Source organism: Amphibalanus amphitrite, unplaced genomic scaffold (assembly GCF_019059575.1).
Source record: "Amphibalanus amphitrite isolate SeventyFive unplaced genomic scaffold, NRLGWU_Aamphi_draft 000991F_arrow, whole genome shotgun sequence".
NCBI classification, from domain to species: Eukaryota; Metazoa; Arthropoda; class Thecostraca; order Balanomorpha; family Balanidae; genus Amphibalanus; species Amphibalanus amphitrite.
In genome coordinates this window covers 254,686-273,243 of record NW_024882485.1, presented here as the reverse complement: position 1 = coordinate 273,243, position 18,558 = coordinate 254,686, and the positions used below count along the sequence as shown (strand labels likewise).

Sequence of the window (18,558 nt, the reverse complement as noted above, 5' to 3'; positions counted from 1 at the left end):
GAGAGAGAGAGAGAGAGAGAGGAGGAGAGAGAGAGAGAGCGAGAGAGAGAGAGAGAGAGAGAGAGAGAGAGAGAGGAGAGAGAGAGAGAGAGAGAGAGAGAGAGAGAGAGAGAGAGAGAGAGAGAGAGAGAGAGAGAGAGAGAGAGATACGACAAGGTATGAGAGGCGCGTGTCGAAATTTTACAAATGCAGTGCACAATGCACAATCATCAATGCACAATACAAATTTGATCAAATTACAGGCCATGGCTTGAGGCTCTATGCCTTTAGCCACTTAACTCGCATAAACTTATTTGATGCATGATCGGAGAAAGACACATGCATCATGTGACGTTACAATTTAACTCCAAAGAGCCATATGACGTCACCGTCAAACGCCACTGACCTTGTATGACGTCACGCTGTCTGCTGATGATCTCATCACAGAGAGCACGCTGTCGGTCGAAGCGCAGTATCATCAGGTCCCTCCGACGCAGTTCGTGGTCCTTCAGCAGCTGGTTGCTGCGCATCTCAATCTGAAAAGAACGAACATACAACGGTCTTCGTTTGTTGGAACTTGGCATTGGCTTAGTAACTAGTAGAAGAGAGTGAATTTTTCTTCTGTTGGTAGCCCCACTTGAATCACCCGCAATTCAAATGGACCATTAAGTGACCTAACCGTAATAGTACAACTATTGCATATTGCATACCTATTGCATAAACATATCCTGCTTTAGATTTGGCTCCGAAGTGTTTGTAAACGGTACATTGCACTAAAATGGAAGCCCGACAACAAATTAGCGAATGCCCCTTGCACATCACCACAAAAGTCGATCGTATCTTCGACGACAAAACCCTATCATCAAACACGGGAGCGATTTTCCATCTACGCACGACACGTGTTCGATTTACTACGTGTTCTGCCAAGCCACGTGGAGCGTGTCGAGCGACCGGTCTAATTTGAGGTTGAATCGGCTAGTGTCCCTAGCTAAGCGACTATTGATTGAACACGATGATACAGTTTTCAAACAGGCTTCGTTTTCATAGAAACATGCAGTCAATGGACTCGAAATGAACGTATGTATGTGCGTGTAGCTATTACGGTGCTATGTTCCGTGCAAGAGCGTGGACAACAAATAACAATGCCTATGGCTTCGGTCATGAAAGGCGATAACTTGAAGGCAGTGGAATCTCATATACCGATTGCTTATGGATTCTCAAAATCTGCGCAAACATAGGTGATTACGAATTGGTTGACCAAATATGGTTGTTAAAATGCAGTGGGACCAGTGAAGTTGCTGTATTTCTGGTTAATACACCATTTTGCGTTAGCTTTTGACCATTGGACAACACGTTTGTACACATTCGCCATATAGGTGGCGCTACAAATGGGCGGTTGGTAACAAAGAATCACCATTGTGCAAAACTATTCGGCGGTCTTCCTCTACAACTCGACATTGAGCGAATGGTTCAGCATTGTGTAAAACAAATCATCAATGGCCGAAACTATTCGTCATATACCGAGGAGCTAGCTCGTTCAATGCCGAAGCCTGGCGAAGTGTCAAACTGTTTTGCAGATCGCTCATTTCAGTGCTCAATCTGTTTTGCTGAATGGCTGAAATGAAACACACCACGCCGGAATAGTTGTGCTCAATGCCGATTGTCGAAATGGCTCCTCAAACAGTTATGGCGAATGGTTTAATTTAAATGCAAAAAGGTGTAGTAGCAATGACAGAATCAATCGTAAGCCACTTTCTACTTACATTTTCTATCTCCAGCTCATGAGTTTTGAGCAGCAGCTGAAGGAGTTCACGCTGCTCATCTGTTGAAATCTTATCCGGAAGAGTCTGAAACAACAACATATGCATAACCAATCATTATACGCTTGGGTACGCCTCATAAGCGCATAACTATAACATGCGCTGAGGAATTCGCATTGTAACAGTCAAAATTTTAGCCCTCGTCGTAGCAGAACGCCATCATTCACATTGCTTGGAAACGGATGGCTCAACTCTGCTCAAATTGACCTTGAACCCTGACCCCGCGCTGCCACCCTGCCAATAATCGTGCATGCGGCAGTACACTGGTTTCCGACGGGTGACGAATGAGGTCGATATTTGGAATGAAGGTCAGTTGTTAGGCAACCAAGTGTCGTGCCGGTATCGACTGTAGTGGGCTGGATTTGTGGGTGAATTATGGTTGAGCATGTCGTTTGGCTATGGTGACGGCGAGGTGCAGATTGCAGAATGGTGGAATGGGTTATGCTCGCTGTCTTGATAGGCTGATATGGTACGTTGCTGGATTGGTTTAATTGCTCCCTGGCAAAGTTCGTCGCTATCGCTAATTGACGAGACGGAACTGGTTGAACCTTTCATTTAATTAGTATCATATGTGCCAAAACCATTATTGTTAGTGATACAGGGGTGTAGCCAGGATTTCCTCCAGGGGGGGGGGGGGGGCAAACTTACAGGGGCCCAAGGTAAACCCCCTCAAAATCCAAAAAGTCATCGGATTTCATCCACCATTTTTTGGAGGCGGCCCACATAAATTTAAAAAAAAAATATTTAAAAAATGAAAAAATATTAGAACTGAGGGGCAAGCAGTCCATGGGTCCCTGCTAGATAGGCCCACGAATAGCTTCATAGAGTTGCTCAGCCGGTTCTGAAGGCGGTTTTGAGGGCCCTAGCGGCAAGGTCTCAGGCCCGAAAGGCCCCCGCGAACCCAGTGGAGTGCCCCGAGAGGCCCTTACGCTACTTTTATTGTGCCCCTTACCGTACTTATGACACCGCGATGGGGGCCCTTTTGGGCTCTAGGGGGAGCCATGGCCCCTATGCCCCCCCCCCCTTTGGCTACGCCCCTGTGGTGATATCATCAAACGACGAATGTTGTTCAGGGAAGTAGGGAAGGAAACGAGAAAGATGCCTGTCCGTTCTTTGACGAGCTCCTACTATCTGACTTTTATATTCTCTCCGAATTGAAGCAATACTTCGGCCCTATTTCACCAAATTGAGGTATGTTGTCCATCGATCTCAAAAGGGCGTGCGCGAAGAAGTAAAGTTATGGAATGTTGCACTAGCTGCATTTCGTTGCAGGTTGTAAATGTACTAATGAAATTGCCTACCCTGGCATTTTCGTGCTTTGTGGACTTATGTAAGTTTCCATTACTTATCAAACTGTCTTTAAAGGGACTATCCCACCTTCTAAAATGATGTTAAAACCAGTTAAATTGTGCCCGACTTTATAGATTGGATGACCAGGAACACGGTTCTGGCATTTATTTTTCATTAAACATCTTAGGCTTCCCATATTCCAAACACAAACTTTCAAATATGTGACGTCACAGCCCAAAATTACCTCCTTCCCCAGGCCACATTACTGTCATAAAGCTGATTCGTTTTACTCTGTAGGCACCACAACAAAGTTCAGACCAAGTTTTAAGCGATTTTTCAACGAACAAACCCATTTAAATCAGAATGACTAAACGAGGTGACGTCACACTAACGGTAGCTCCATGTTGAAGATAGGGCCTTGTATGTACAAGGCCCATTTTCAAATGAAGGGAACGAATTTCTTCAACACCAAGAGGCCGCGGGGGTTGCAACCTAGATAGATAGTGGTTTCTGAACCTCGCCGCAAACTTGGCTATCTCAACTCAAACCCCATGTTAAAGGTGGGATAGTCCCTTTAATATATTATTGTATTTATGGACACCGTGCAATATTATCCAGAGGATCGGTCACGTTTCTGTACACAACAGGTTTCTATAAGTTTTCTATTTCCAAGCGTCCAACATCAATGAATGTTCCGACTTCCGTTCGACATTACATCGTTCGATCAAATGGAGTTCAGCTAACAAGGTTTGGAGGCAATAATCGGAACCGGCACGTCACAATATAACAGTTACTCAATGAATAATGTTCAAAACATGGTAATAGCAATCAAAAGTTGAATTCCATAAAAACAACGACTTTTCAGTTATCTGTGCCATTCTTCCCATTATTCTACCCACTCTCCTCAGTTTGAGAGTCGGTCATTCCCTTTAATCCCCTGTTAGTTCTCTTTCTATCTCAGCGCCCCTATCATTATCTTGCTTTTCATTCTGCCTGCTTACATATCTGCCACATTTTCACTAATATCGTTCCTCTTTTGTCCCTTTCGCTTGTTTTTCCATCAATGTCTCCTTCGTTCTCATTTCACAAATCTCCTTCCTGCCCAATCCTTTTCGTTTTGCTAGCCATTCAGCCGTCAAATGTTTGTATTTAGCACACCTGTCTCTCTTACCACATTTTCCTCCCCTCTGTCGCCTGTCTCTCTCCACTCGCTCGCTTCCTCCACCCATTTTCCCACCCTCTACCCTCCCCAGCCCACACTGCCCAGCTGTGTTGTGGAGACCCTGCAGTCAACTCCCGGTCCGTTTTAATCGATAAAGCCAGCCAGTGCCTGAAGGTGAACCGCCGAATTGGAACTGCCAGCGTCCGCACAACGATGCACTTTCAAAGGTATACTTTCACGGAGTGGATTCAAATGGAGGATGAATGATAGACTGTAAGCAAAGTTCTTGGAAATGTTGGTGGTGGTGAAACCAGCTAATTTGGATCTGTGTTTTTGTATTCGGACGGAGAGGCTGGGAGTGGTGTTTCCGTAAGCCACTGTTTTGGAGAGTGTGAGTGAGGGCTGTGATGGATAAGGAAAATAAGTTTATTGTTTGGTTTCGCCTGCCTAGTTAGTCGATCAATTACTGTTGTAAAATGAGAATCGTAACAGCGACGAGGAATGGATAAACTTGTTTTTAAGAGGTCATGACAAACAACCTATGATCTAACACCAGCGGCAGCTTATTCGGTTCATCTAAAGTAAAACGATTGTCAAGCAACAACGTCTAATCACTCACCTCCTCTAACTTTTTCGCCGTCTCCTTGACCTCGATCAGATCTGCTTCACAGTTTTTCCTGATGTCTTGGTATCTGAAACACAATTTTATCCCTTCGTCAAAGCTCAGTCAAATGCCGTCTATGTTAGACTCTTCAAACCATGAATTCCCTGCCACGATTTCGGGGTGTACTTACATAGTAATTACGGGGCGGTAACTCAAACAAACGGAAGCAAAGCACGCGAATATGCAGTGAAGAGCAATTTTGGTGGACTGTTTGCAGCACTGGTCACTGTCGAACGAGCTACACTGTAAAAAATATTGACGAGCTATGTGTCAAAACAAGGGTCTCGAAACAATCACCAGGTTGTCAATGCTTCCGGTACCTACCACTTGACTAGTTACCGCTTAGTTAGCTTACAGGCTGAGAACTATCCAAATCGTTATGATCCGGTATTGTAATGATACCCTAGGTGTACCTTTGTTTTGAAGTGCTGAATTAACTATCAAGGTTGTTTGACGTTTGTTTTCGCCTCAATCCGAAACGAGGAAGACCCTTATCAAATTATTAGGTGAAAGCCAGCCTCAGGATGATCAAAATACTAGGGGTAGTTTTGTCATAGTAATCTGTGAAGGGTGAGGAACAAACCGTAGCAATGCACTCGTCACTAAACCAGCCTGAGATTATTCGCCAGGTAGCTGCTGCGTTTCCCTACTTGCTGAATCATATTTGCAACTTTCCATTTCCAGACACTTTTTACGGCAAATAAATTGTTGGGTTATTCGGAAGGTGAATGACAATTTATTTCTATAAGTCAATACATTTGTATTTCCGATTGCCCTAAAACTTTTTTTAATCGTTTGCGGTAGGTTTTTTATTGTTCGCAATAAAGTTGCGCACCTGTGAATCCTTCACTTAATGCGTTCCCGGCTTCCCGGCGCCAGTTGCGCTGTGCCGTGCCGCGTTCGGTCGGGGGTGCGCGCGTCTGTGCAGTGCGAGTGTTTATCACTGGGCAAACCTGTATCGTTTCCATTTGTGCAGTGTCTAGTTATGAAGAATTGCTTGCCGATATATGACCTGCAGTGATCGACATTCTGATTCAATAACTTGCCATAAGCCATTATTCTCAACCAAATCGCGCAGAGACGTTTGCAAAGTTGTCGAGGGGGGGGGGGACAAGAGCGATTTTAAATGAATTGCTCTCCATGCAGTGCAATAGGACTTAGGTTTAATTTTTCGAAAGTTGTGGAGCCGCCCCCGGTGTCCGGCCTGGCCAACTCTCTCAAGAACCGACAGCTAACGGAACACTGAAGTTTCACTACGACGATTTCCGCCAAAGTTATGAAGAAAAGGCAAGTGCAAGAAGTACAAAACTTCTCTTGGTAATCAAAACTTAGGTTTGGCAAATTCCAAACCCTAAGTCACTACAACTGTGGATATAAATAAGCTGGTTATTGACGGCCAAGCTCTGGCCAATCTGAGGTTCAGACCTATCATCGAGTTCATGAGGCAGCTGCGGTTGGGCGGCTCACGGGCTCCACTGCATAGGCTCAGACAGGTACTCTACAAATGTCTTCTGTGTTCTTAGGTTCAGATCTATCGATAGGTATGTGCATGCTTCTGATTCGATTGATAACTGTAAACGGGCGCTGGAAGTGAAAGGTTCGCTTGATATACGAAAGGTGCATTGCAAGAAAGCACATTATTTCAGAAATACACTTTCATTTTATCTTGAGCGTTTTTGGAATGGACCGGATGAATTCGTCATCAAACTGGTAAGGGATTTCGTTTGAAGACCACCGATATTTAATAATATGATGGTCTTCAAACGAATTCGCTGGCAAATTCGATGACTGGATTGGGCGGCGTAGGATCTGCTGGTCATCTGACTATGGATTGAGCAATACGTTAGTTTTGACCTAGTTTGAGCTTCATTCGTTAAGTAGGAACAAGACTATGCTTCTTTTGAGCATCGTCACTAAACAAGCCGCCCTCGTTTTGACATTGTTTTTCGTTATTATTGTTACTAGGTACTTTGTTATCATACACAGCATTAACGAGGACCTGCTTCCAAAACAAGGCAGAAACGCTCCAGCTATTTTTGGGACGTGGTAAAAACTAACCGACACCTGGTAACTGTCATCTTACGAACACAAAACAAGCCAGGGGCTCGTAGCGTGTGTCAAAAGTAGGATGCAAAACTAGTCTGTACCCCCGACATTTAGCGTTGAGAATCATTTGACGAGGGGCTAGTCAATATTTTTTACAGTGTAGGTAAAACCCCTGACGCCTACGCTTTTCGTTAGCTGCACAGCAGTGTGCCTGTGCTATTTCGTTACTGCGCATCATACGTTAGCGATTTCGGGTTACCGCTTCAGTGCACACTGCACATTGTATGTGGGCATTCGGTTACTTAGCGACTCCTTGAGACAATAAGAAAAGGCTTAATACAAGATCGCATTTGATGTTTGTTTGCGTTGCAAAAGCCACAGTTTCAACAGTCAGACCTATCAGTTGGCTGTCGTTTTTAAAAGATTGATAGAAAAGCAAAAACTAACCCCTAATACTAATAAATTATCCAAATCATCCTTTTGCTTATAACGAAGGCGTATATGACTTTGCAAATAGTGCCATTCCTCAGCGAAAACAACACTACTCCCGCATAAACTCACCTGTGTTCCTCCTGCTGTACGTAGCGCAGGTCGTCCATCGCATTGTTCAGATCCTCGTCATCTTCATCTGAAAAAAACGAAAAAGTAATTGTGTGGAAAGAAACAACTGAAGTATTGTTTCATGAAGAGTTATGGTGATAGCTTCTGGTCGGGCGACGATTACAAACTGACAGTGAAAGCTTTGACTAGTTAACAGTGCACATCTGGATATACGATGTCATAATGGCATATATTTTTTTTTTGCTTTTGCAACTATTTTCGCTTTTGCATTGCATAACAATGATAAATATGTATTGCCGAGCCATATTGTTATATCAATTTAAAATAATGAATTGGTTAGATGTGATTCTAGCAGCCCGCTACTCAAGTCTCATTAGCCGATGCTTCATTATGTGGTGCTCTATTATGTGGAGGCACCAGTTTCAAACGAGGTTCCCGAGCAGTGCTCTGATCCGAGCTTGATCCACCCGACCCACCTGGCTGTGTCATCCCGTCACTCGGACTCACCTATGCAATCCAGATCGGTTATTTATTCTCTACCAATAGCGTCAAGGTAAATATTCTCCTTTTCAGCATTTTTACTATTTACCTGGCTGCGTGACTCCGTTGATGGCTCGTTTCCGTTCGACCTCGTTGATAAAGTTGGTCTGCTTCTCAAACTCCATGGCCAGCCAGAGCAGCACGTTGTCGATTTCCATCATCTGCTTTCTGTGAAAGAAAGTGACTTTATTAGACCTACTTCTAAACGTGATTCGCTAGCTTAATTCGTCATGTCTGATGGTAGAAATAAAGTTCCGATGTTTCTACCCCCAAATTCAGGTCAATTCAGTTCAATCCAATTCATTTGTCAAAAATATCCGACTTAACTGCTAATTTTGTCAACGACAGCAATTTCTTACAAAAGCGAATCATTGCAACGGCGGTCTATATTTTATCTGTCACAGCCTTGGAAAGCTGCCACAACCACAATCTTTGCGAAAAGACTAGCATCCAAATTTCACTGATCTTCTCTTGTAGCTTGCACAGTAATCCAATACATATGTATTCCCCACGCTCATTTACCTGAGCTCCATCTGCTCCCTGAAGGACTCCATCAGCTCATTTCGCAGTTTCCGTAGCTCCTCCTCCTGTTCCCGACTGCGGGGCTGTGACGTCATGTCGGGCTCTCTGTCGTGCTGCCAATCAGAGGAGTGAACGTAACTCGTTGGTGATATTTAATCAATTACTCGCATTCTAATTCAACAGGTAACATATTATGGTAGAGAATGAGTACATTGCCTTGATATTACCGATCTTGTTTCCATGATTTATATGGTCGTATTTGTGCATCGGTTTTATGAATGATTTCTCTTTTTTGTTTAGCAAATTATCAAAGTTCATTATGATTAGAAATAGTCAATATCTTCACTAACGAAAATATGTGAAAGGCAAACAATGAAATCGCCCTTTTTAATGTACATGCAACATACAACTATCTTATTCAGAATCAAGATCAGTCAGTGTCGGGCAATCCATTCGAATGAAAGGTCTGGACAGTGAATGTTTAAAATAATAATATTACCTGATCGTCTGAGCTCATCTTGCTCTTGAGTCGACTGATTTCGTTTTTCAGTTCGGCGATGATGGACTGGTACTGTGAAACTTGGTGTGTCACGTCCAAAACGTTTCTCTTGACCTGGGAATGAGACGAAACTTGTCAAATCTCGCATCGGTCGAAATCAGTGCAAGTGACATAGGTAAGGTTATTATCACTTTCAATTATAGTTAAAGTTACTTTTATAATTTCTAAAATCATTGAATACATTTCTTTTTGCTGCATAGAAAAGATTTATGTATAATTCCTTGAGAATAGTGCGTTATTTCTATACCTTTTTTGTTGCTGTTGTTGTTGATGTAAAATGGCCTTACAAGGTTTTTAAATCTTTAATGGGCGGAGAGTGATGGATGGATCGATAGAAATCGTTTATCCGCACATAGGCGCCTTCACCTATAACCTAAGCCGGCTCCGACCTTGTTGGTGATATTCTTGGCTCGGTCCGCGTAGACCAGTGTGTTGAACGTCTCCTCTCTTTGCGCCATGGCGGGGCTGATGTGCGCGATCATAACTGTTCGGCAGTTACCGGAGAGAGCGTCCTTCAGAAGTCTGAGAACAGAGAGCGGAGGGGACTCGGGGTAAAAATGGGGATGATAGGGAGGGAGGGAGGGCGAGAGAGAGAGAGAGAGAGAGAGAGAGAGAGAGAGAGAGAGAGAGAGAGAGAGAGAGAGAGAGAGAGAGAGAGAGAGAGAGAGAGAGAGAGAGAGAGAGAGAGAGAGAGAGAGAGAGAGAGAGAGAGAGAGAGATAAAGACAGAACAAGAGACGAAGGGGTGGCGAGGATTAATGAATACTGAGATAGAAGAAAGAGAGGAAGGCATGTGATTCGAGAATTGAGGAAGGCGTCCTTTTTTAACCCGCGCCCCGTAGGGCTACCGGCGGACCCTACCACCCGTAGGGGGGGGGGCCGTTTCGGCCCCCCCTAAGATCTCGGAAAGTTACCGGCCGATTTTCAAAATTCAAACGGCGTTCGATAGCCCCACCCGGGAACTACCTTGTGACCAAATTTCATTGACCTAGGTCAAACCGATGACGTCACAGGTCAGGTCAAAGGTCAGATTTTCACCGTTCACAGGCAATTAAAGAAATGTGCTGTGAAAGCGAGCTAATTGGTAATTTATTGAAAACCATCGATGGTACATTGTTCGTCAAACACATACCTTGCTATCTGAGGTCACTGATACCAGGTCAGGTCACAGCGAGGTCAGGTCACCGGGGGTCACAATATGAATGTGTCGTGTGATACATGTTTTATGGTCCATTTTACATGACAAATGCGATTATGTGGGTTAGGCAGCCTTTGGGGCCAGCCTAGGTCACTTTTTTGTGAAGGTCAGGTCAAGGTCAGGTCAAATTAGGTCAAATTTCAAAGTTGATATTTTTACATAAAATGGGTATCGATTCGATGCAGCTCGTCACGGGGAGTCTAATGGTGGTCTTCGGTTTGCTCTACGAGTTCTAGAATTGCCAAAAATTGAGTTTGAAAATTTGACGTCATCATTTTTGAACAGTTTTTTTCGCTATAACTTGGCCAAAAAACGAGGTATCGATCTGAAATTTGGTATGTAGACAGAAGACGGTAGGCACTTTCACATATATTCCGGTTTTTTTCGAAATTCAAAAAACTTTTTGGATTTTTTGGCGAATATATCGAAAAAAATGATTTTTTGATTTTTGGGGGTCAAAACTCAAAAATTTCAAAAATTCGAGATAGCAGTTTTGTAGCCCTGTCAATTCTACACCTTTTATGTCTTGATCTTTTTTCTGTATCTTCAAAGCTGTAGTCCTGACAGGTCTTCTCGCGAAGGTCTTTTTTCGGTCGAAAATGACAGAACATGACGTCACTCTGACGTCATTTGTGGCCAACCTATCATAGCCTCTGGAAAATTTTTGGTCACAATGTGTAAAATGGATGCCCGGAGGGGTCCTGAAAGTTTGGTGGCGATATCTCCAGCCGTTTAGGAGATATCGACCGAAAAGGACAGGGGGGGCCGTTTCGGCCCCCCCCCCTACGGGGCGCGGGTTAAATTAGATGGATTTGTGACAAAGAACTCAATCACCTTTCACCTTGCAGTGAATATTTATCACAATACCCGTCCAAAAAGTAATTGTCGAAACATAATCATGAGCAATCATAATCATTAGCAAACAGCATTCAACACACCTCACCAACACTCTCATGATCCATTCCAGCATGTTCAGCCTCTGATAATCTCACCTGGTCAGCTTGGAGTCGCGGTAGTTCACATACTTGGCACCCTTCACCGCCAGCGCGTTGATGCAGTTGCCCAGGGCGAGCAGCGAGCGGTTGATGTGCGCACCCTCCTGAAGGCGCTTACCCTGGTTCTGAGACACACAAACGGTTTGTAAGCAGCCGTTAGGTGCTTGACTGGAGTGAGCGGTGGATACAAAAAAAAAGAACGTAGACGACGAACTACATTTTCCGGGAGCCGGCTGAGACACATACATTAGCCTTTGAGGACAGATGTTGATCAACCTACTGCACCAAAAATAAATTACTTGCACTCCTTACGCACGACCTTGACGTACGTACGTAAGGTAGTCACTTATATTGAACGCTGGGGCCTTAGTGCATTGCCCGATCGGAAGGCTTGTATGCAACGGTTCATAGTTAAAGTGAACTCAAGCAATGCTGTTATTTTCACAGTACCATTAACTAATCACCGGTCTGTCAACGAACAAAGTTTTTCCTTTGTGAGCAAAATGCAACTGCTAGATCAATGCCACCCAGAACCAATTGAAATAAGCATCATGGACATTTATCAGGATTTGTTTGCGCTCATTCAGTGATATTGCGCAAATATATCAACAGTCATCCACTGAATAGATTCATGCACGGCCTTTATACCCACGATCACAAAGCGTTGTTACGGGGCACCATTTGCAAGATCAATAACCCTCAACACACTACGCTGGCGGCTTAGCGATGCCCGACAACAGAAATGTGAATACGGAATGTTATTCGGGCTGAGAAGCATTCACTTACCTTTGAGACCATAGTCAGCATAATAATGCATGGTTTGTCTGAGCTAAGAACCTACATGGGTGATCGCTTTTAACGTGTAAAAGGGCTGTCAGGAGGTTTTTATGGCTGGCAAGCCTAAATGATGCATGATCGTTACGCCTCAATGGCATTGTGCCGACTACTTTATGCAAATTGAGCGGTTCGTAGACATTTGATGGAAAGATTTCGTGGTAAAGTAAGCCTTAATAATTTCACAAGTGAAGTGCAGATTAGAGGTCAAGCATGCACGGCTACTCAGTCGCCTTAAAAAATGTATACCGGTGTGCGTTTTGCCACAACTGAAAATATTTTCCAATTTTACGACTTTTCTTTGTGCGTTTTGCCACCTCTCAAGACATTTTCCGGTTATTTCACGACGTACCTTAGTGCGTTTTGCGCGCTCTGACCCGGCGAGGTCAATCATGTAGAGTCGTCCGACCTTGACCGATTCGTGGATGTCCCTGACTCGGGACTGCTGGCGAACGGTCACCTGTGGAAAGCCGGCCAGGGTGAAACACGCTTTAGTCGCCAAACAGGACTTAACTCTAGGGGAAGCTTTACCGCCATGGCTTTACCCCTGCCACGGGTCAAACCACAACCAGAGGAACAAGGAACAGCTAAGCGTGCAGAGTAAAGTCAACCACGTAGACAATTTGTAATAGGGGAACAGGCATTTACTGACTCATAGACTATTCTATATCAGTAATACAGTAGTCTATGACCAAGGGAATAAGGTTTTATGGAATTGAGCAGAAACGAAAGTGTTCTAAGGGAACAAAGGAGTCATTCGACCTAGCAGGTTCTTGTAAAGTTACGTATAGTCTGTTGTAGTTCTTTGTGGAACACATTTAGAAAATGGGGGTAGATTTCGGTAAACTGTGCTTTATGGAGGCACAAGTTCAAGAAAGCGGTTAAAGGTTACATGAGGGTAGCATGTTCACATGTCTTTCGCTGGCATATTCGCTGATAGTCGCTGTATTTGAGATACCGCAATACATGATGAAAAAACGCTCATGTAAAATTATGACTTCTCATTAGGACGATGTTAAGTTACCGGATTTGGTTCATTTAAGGTTTGAAGAATGTACGCACGGGCTTCTGCATTTAGTCATGCTATGGCACTGCAATCTGCAAGTCACCTAATTGCAAGTATGCACCTACGCGATTTCACGGCAGTATAACGTACGCCAGTACGACAGTTGAGCTCACCATGAGAAGCGCGTGACTGCGAGATGACGTACTGTTGGCTGCCGTAGATTCCATAGTTCTCTCCTTGTTACCTTTGGTCAACAGCTTCATCACCTGTTCGCAAGACATCCGGTTAGTAAATCGTAATGGAATCGTGCAGGTGATTGGTTTCTGCTGCAGTTTGTGTGCGGTTTTAATGAACCTAATTACGGCCGCAGTGAATTGCAGGGCAACAAATAAAGGTGTCAATCTTGCTGGCTGTGACGCTAAAATCCATAACTATTGTTTCCGGAAACTGTAAAGCACTTTTTTAATCAGCGTTTTAACTGTTACCCCTCATAAAGTTTAATGAACAACAGGTGACTCTTTTTGGGGTTTGGGTGGAAACAAATTGTTTTACAACATATCACACAAGACAAATCTGCGACAACCAACCAACCTCCCTAATCAAGTCACATCCACCTTACATTCGACATCACTAGCTGATTTTCGCAGCCGACTCACCTCCTTCGTGTTCATGGTGGAGACCTCGGAGAGACCGGCCACCTCGATGGTGCCCTTCTTAGCGTCCTCGCGCAACTCCAGCGTGCCACTGCTCGGCTTCAGAAGGTCGCGGATGTTCTCGTTATAAATCTCGAGGTAGCTGAGACTCATCTGTAAACGATAGGCATGCCGCATGATTTTCAGTATAAATAAGCTAATATTGAACACTCACACTTGATGTATCGAACGTGACCGGAAGTGTTTCGATAATCGATAACTCCATTTATTTTCGCATTTTGTCTGTAGCCGGCTGGAAGTCGGCAATTACTTCAACAATCGGCCCAGACCCGTAAACTATGCCATGGAAAGGTGGCTTTCACAATCGCCAGAGGTTTTGTGTCAAGTGCTTTTTACATTTCTTCCTTTTATTTCGTCACGCAGGCATTCGAACCGCATTAACAATGTCATTTAATTTCATGTCATCCGTACCTTGAACTCGAGTTCGTCCTTCTTTTCGGCCATGTACTTGAAGAGGTCGTTCATTGCCCTGACCATGATCCCCGGCTGTTCCACGGTTCCGACCATCGTGTACGTTTTACCGGCACCTGATTAAACGGGGATGTGGCGGCAAAATTAGTGTGTTTTCTCTTCGGTATGCGTTGGACGAAATTGGGAGATTGTTTCTCTTCTTGAGTATTCGGCAATCGACATACTGTCGAAGTGGCGTAGGTGCGAACAGGAAATCTATATTATGCTTCCTTCCATATACAAGCACAAATACATATTTTGTACAAAAGTATATTGAAAAAAATGTTGGTATGCCACAAATGAATAGTATCAGCTTCTTTCTAACTTTCTGTCGGCTTACCTGTCGGCCCGTAGGCGAAAACTGTGGCGTTAAATCCCTGAAGAACGTCGCCGATCAGCGGCTTGGTCGTCTTTTCGTAGAGTTGTTTCTGGAAAACAAGTCTCAGTCTTTCCTACAGCTTGTCGTGGATTTGGATAATTGATGTGATTATGTCACTGTTGCAGAGTGAAAGGTCTATGATACAGGCTGTATAAAAATGTATGTCAACCTTGCAATGCTGCACCGAATAATTAACCTACCGGAACAGCATGCAGAGATTCAGACACCGGGAACATGATACTCAAAAGATTCATCGTCGTTTTTGCATAATTTTCGCACGTATATGTTTTCAAGATACGAGTATAAATCAGCATAGAGACACTACTCAACGAGTGAAATAATTCACTACGTCACGCTGGATAGCAATTAAAATTTAACTACGAGCCAGAATAAGCGTTGACACCTGAGTTTCACACCTGTGACGAATCCTCTCCGAAAGCCAAGTCATAAACAAAGTGTTTTTCGTGGCGCCTCTTTTGCCGCAGGACGTCATTTTTGTCTCCGTCGTTCTCCTGTAGCGTCACCATCTGTGGACAAAAATGGCGCAGTTGGCGAAACAATGCGCCATTGGAAACGGCGAGGTCCTCACAGCCTGGCGCGAGCTGCCTTTGTTAGGGCAGTGCATGGAACTTTACTGCGCACAGTTTGGTAGGTATATTACTTTTATTAATTTTGGTATTTGGTCAACCGCCTCCTGCGGGCAAATTGCTCCGTAAAATTGCAGCTCCGCAGCAATAGCTGCTGTTGCCGGTTCTGAAACATCTGAAATATGTGCTCATTAACCCGCGCGGGGCTGGGGTCTCCAGCCGAACGCGCGGGGCTGGGGGGGGGTAAATTTTACCCCCTTGTTATCTCCCGAACTAATGGTCCGATTTGGAAAATTCAAACGCCAATCGAAAGCTCTCATCACGAACTACTAAAAACATGTACTTAATTTAAAGTTTGAGGTCAAGGTCAAGGTCAGGTCAAGGGTACAAATTGCAAGTTTCTACAGTATCGGCCTTGCACCGTAGTTGCCGAAGAATGGAGTCATGGACTGAGACTGATCGCCCAAAACGTGTTCTTAGGCTACCAAGACAATATTCGTTGCATACAATATCATTCAGAGGTCAAGGTCAAGGTCAGGTCAGGTCAGGTCAGGTCACCAAAAAACAAAATATAGAAAAGGACATGTGCGACACATGTTTTATGGGTCATTTTACTCATAGAATTCAAAAGGCACACTCAATAAGTGATATGGACCACCTCTGGATGAATTTCAGGTCGAGGTCAGGTCAAGGTCAGGTCAAGTGAGGTCAAATTTTGAAGTTGGTCGTTAAGGCCTAAAAAGGTGTCTATCTGATGCAGTTTTTCACGACGAATCGAATGGTGCTATTTTTGTTTCCGTACGAGGTCTAGAACTTCCAAAAAAGTCATTTTTTCAAAAAATTTGTGTGTCGTGACGTCATAAAATTTTGAATAACTCCCACATTTTTGAACCGATTCTTCTAAAATTTGGTATGTAGGTGCACATAGACCACTTCTCTGATATATATTCCGGTTTTTTTGATAGACTCAAAATTTTGGATTTCATAATGATTTTCCCAAAAAAGTCAGTTTTTTGAAAAAATTTAGGCCAAAGTCCAAAATTTTCAAAAAACCGAGACAGCCATTTGATAGACAAAGTAAAATTACGTATAACCTTTTTTGTTACGTCTTGATTCCTTTAAAAATGAAGATGTTAGCGGCGTTTGAACTTTTGCCGTTTTTGAGGCGAAAATGGCGAACATGACGTCACTAAAACGTCAATTTCTCAAAAAATTTCCGACGGATTTCGCTCAAATTTTCAGGGAACGTGTCAAATTGATGTAAGAAAAGGTACTGAAAGTTTGGCGGCGCTGCGCGCCGCCGTTTTTGAGATATCGCAAAAATTCGCGAGGGGGGTAAAATTTACCCCCCCCAGCCCCGCGCGGGTTAAGGTGCTCAGTTTACTTCGTTGCCTGGTCCGGCAAGTCATACATGAAATGCTGATGAAAGGTGATTCGTTGCCGATCGATATCATGTAAAGCTTTTTTGCTAAGCAGTAAGCACTAACAAACTACCATGATTTTCGGCATTAGGAAATGCATGTTGTAACAGCAAATCCATCGTTAGCGCACACACACACACAAAAAGATATCATTCGCGTGGCACAGTGAACATATGATTTAGGGTTTTGCAGACTTTCTTTGCCGATAAGTGAACGATTCATTACGAATGAATTTGGAAAAAACGATATACGATTGCTGACGAACTTTTAGAAATAGGTGTATCGAAACCTCTCATGCATAAAAAATATGTGTGAAGAAAGCCCTTTGAAAACGCTGATAGAGATAACCGTACTTCCAGTTATCTCTCTCAGCATTCAACCATGTCCCAGCTAAACAATAACATTTTCAAGTACACCTTTGAAAATCTTTAGCCAATGCCTTCTCGTCGCCTTGTTGTTCAGTTCTTACCTTGTCATCTGAGGCCTCTGCCACCCGCCCTCTCGCTCTTTCGGCCGGTGCCAGGGGACGAACCCGCACTGCCACCTGTCGGACAAAAATGGAAACAGGTAAACATGGGAGACAATGTGAGATATGAAACGATGGAGGACTTGCTAGGCGAAAATTCAAACGATCGTCTTATGAAAAGCTACATTTTGAAGATTGGGTTTCGTTTCCTCAAACACTAATTCGACTATATAAGGTTATATTTTGCCAATATGTCAGCTTTTTCAGTTTGGCTTCCAATACATATTCCTATATTCGCGATCTCACAACGTACGTGTTTGATAATGATGTGGCTATATCTTGCAGGTCGAAAGTAAAACGCCGTGGTGAAAAACCCAGTGATGTATGATGGCAAAAAAAATGAAATCCAACTGGGCGGTAGACTGTCCCGCAACACTCGGGCGTCCGGCGGGTTAGCTATCAGTCCAGGCTACGCGCATCAGGCGTCTATCGGGCAGCGATTCGGGCAAACTTGCGTGCATGGCGAATGCCGATGTTCTTAAATAAAGATTTTGCTGGAAACGATTCCGGTAGCGCTACTACTTAGACATTCAATGATTAGAGCAAAATGATAACCGATAGTGCCATAAATCAATAATTGGCACGGTATAAACTAAAATAATCTTCAGCCCTATTCCAAGGACGAAAACATTAATGTAATTTTAATCCGAGATTTATATTTGCTATAGCACGCCTGAAAATCGCATTAATCTTTTGCCACTTGGTGCAGGATCCTATTTGATTCCTCTATATAATGGGTGTTCACTAAAAATTGACACAAACTTTGAATGGCTGCATATCAAAAGTGAAGCAAGCTATTACGATGCAACTTAGCATAGAGATAAAAGGGACGTTTTTATCATACCGAGCATAAAATTTCACAGATGTAATGAAAACAGTGGCGTTGGAGGTCGTTTTAAACAAGGACTACCAAAAGCCAGTTGGCAGGCTTTCCCAAAACAGCACGTCAATGGGAGAGTTTGACACGTACAAATACCTAATGAAAACTTAAAATGTCAAAATTAGTTACATACCGTACAGTCGGACGAAAGTTCTAGAGGGTGTGGGAGTCCGAAAAGCTGAAGTGGTGTAATTGTGAAGATATTGACCTGAGGAAGGGTCGGGGCCCCGAAAATGCACGTTGAGGGGCTTTTTGACACCTCACGGCGCAATGCTGCTGATCAGTAAGGTATTAACTGTGCCTAAGCGAAGAAGATATATCACACCTGAGACTAGGCTGAGTTACAACCGGCGCAAATGATTTCTCGAAGCGACTGGGAACAACATAAGGCCAGAGAAGTAAATATGCTATGGTAAAAAAAGGGACA

At 43.6% G+C, this 18,558-nt stretch overlaps 1 protein-coding gene across 1 annotated transcript; it reads right to left on the bottom strand.

Annotated features, from left to right (window-relative positions):
• Positions 1-385: 385 nt before the first annotated feature.
• On the bottom strand, positions 386-17,241 carry LOC122368932 (kinesin-like protein KIF19; the record flags this gene model as incomplete). The annotated part of the gene is made up of 16 exons (XM_043343256.1): positions 17,195-17,241; positions 15,134-15,244; positions 14,679-14,766; positions 14,300-14,415; positions 13,832-13,981; positions 13,349-13,441; positions 12,522-12,629; positions 11,333-11,460; positions 9,533-9,665; positions 9,084-9,197; positions 8,585-8,697; positions 8,112-8,230; positions 7,523-7,589; positions 4,871-4,943; positions 1,743-1,826; positions 386-515 (listed from the first exon to the last, which is right to left on the bottom strand). Coding segments are annotated over exons 2-16 (1,627 nt in total), but the record flags the coding sequence as incomplete, so codon positions are not given.
• Between the last annotated feature and the right edge of the window lie 1,317 nt (positions 17,242-18,558).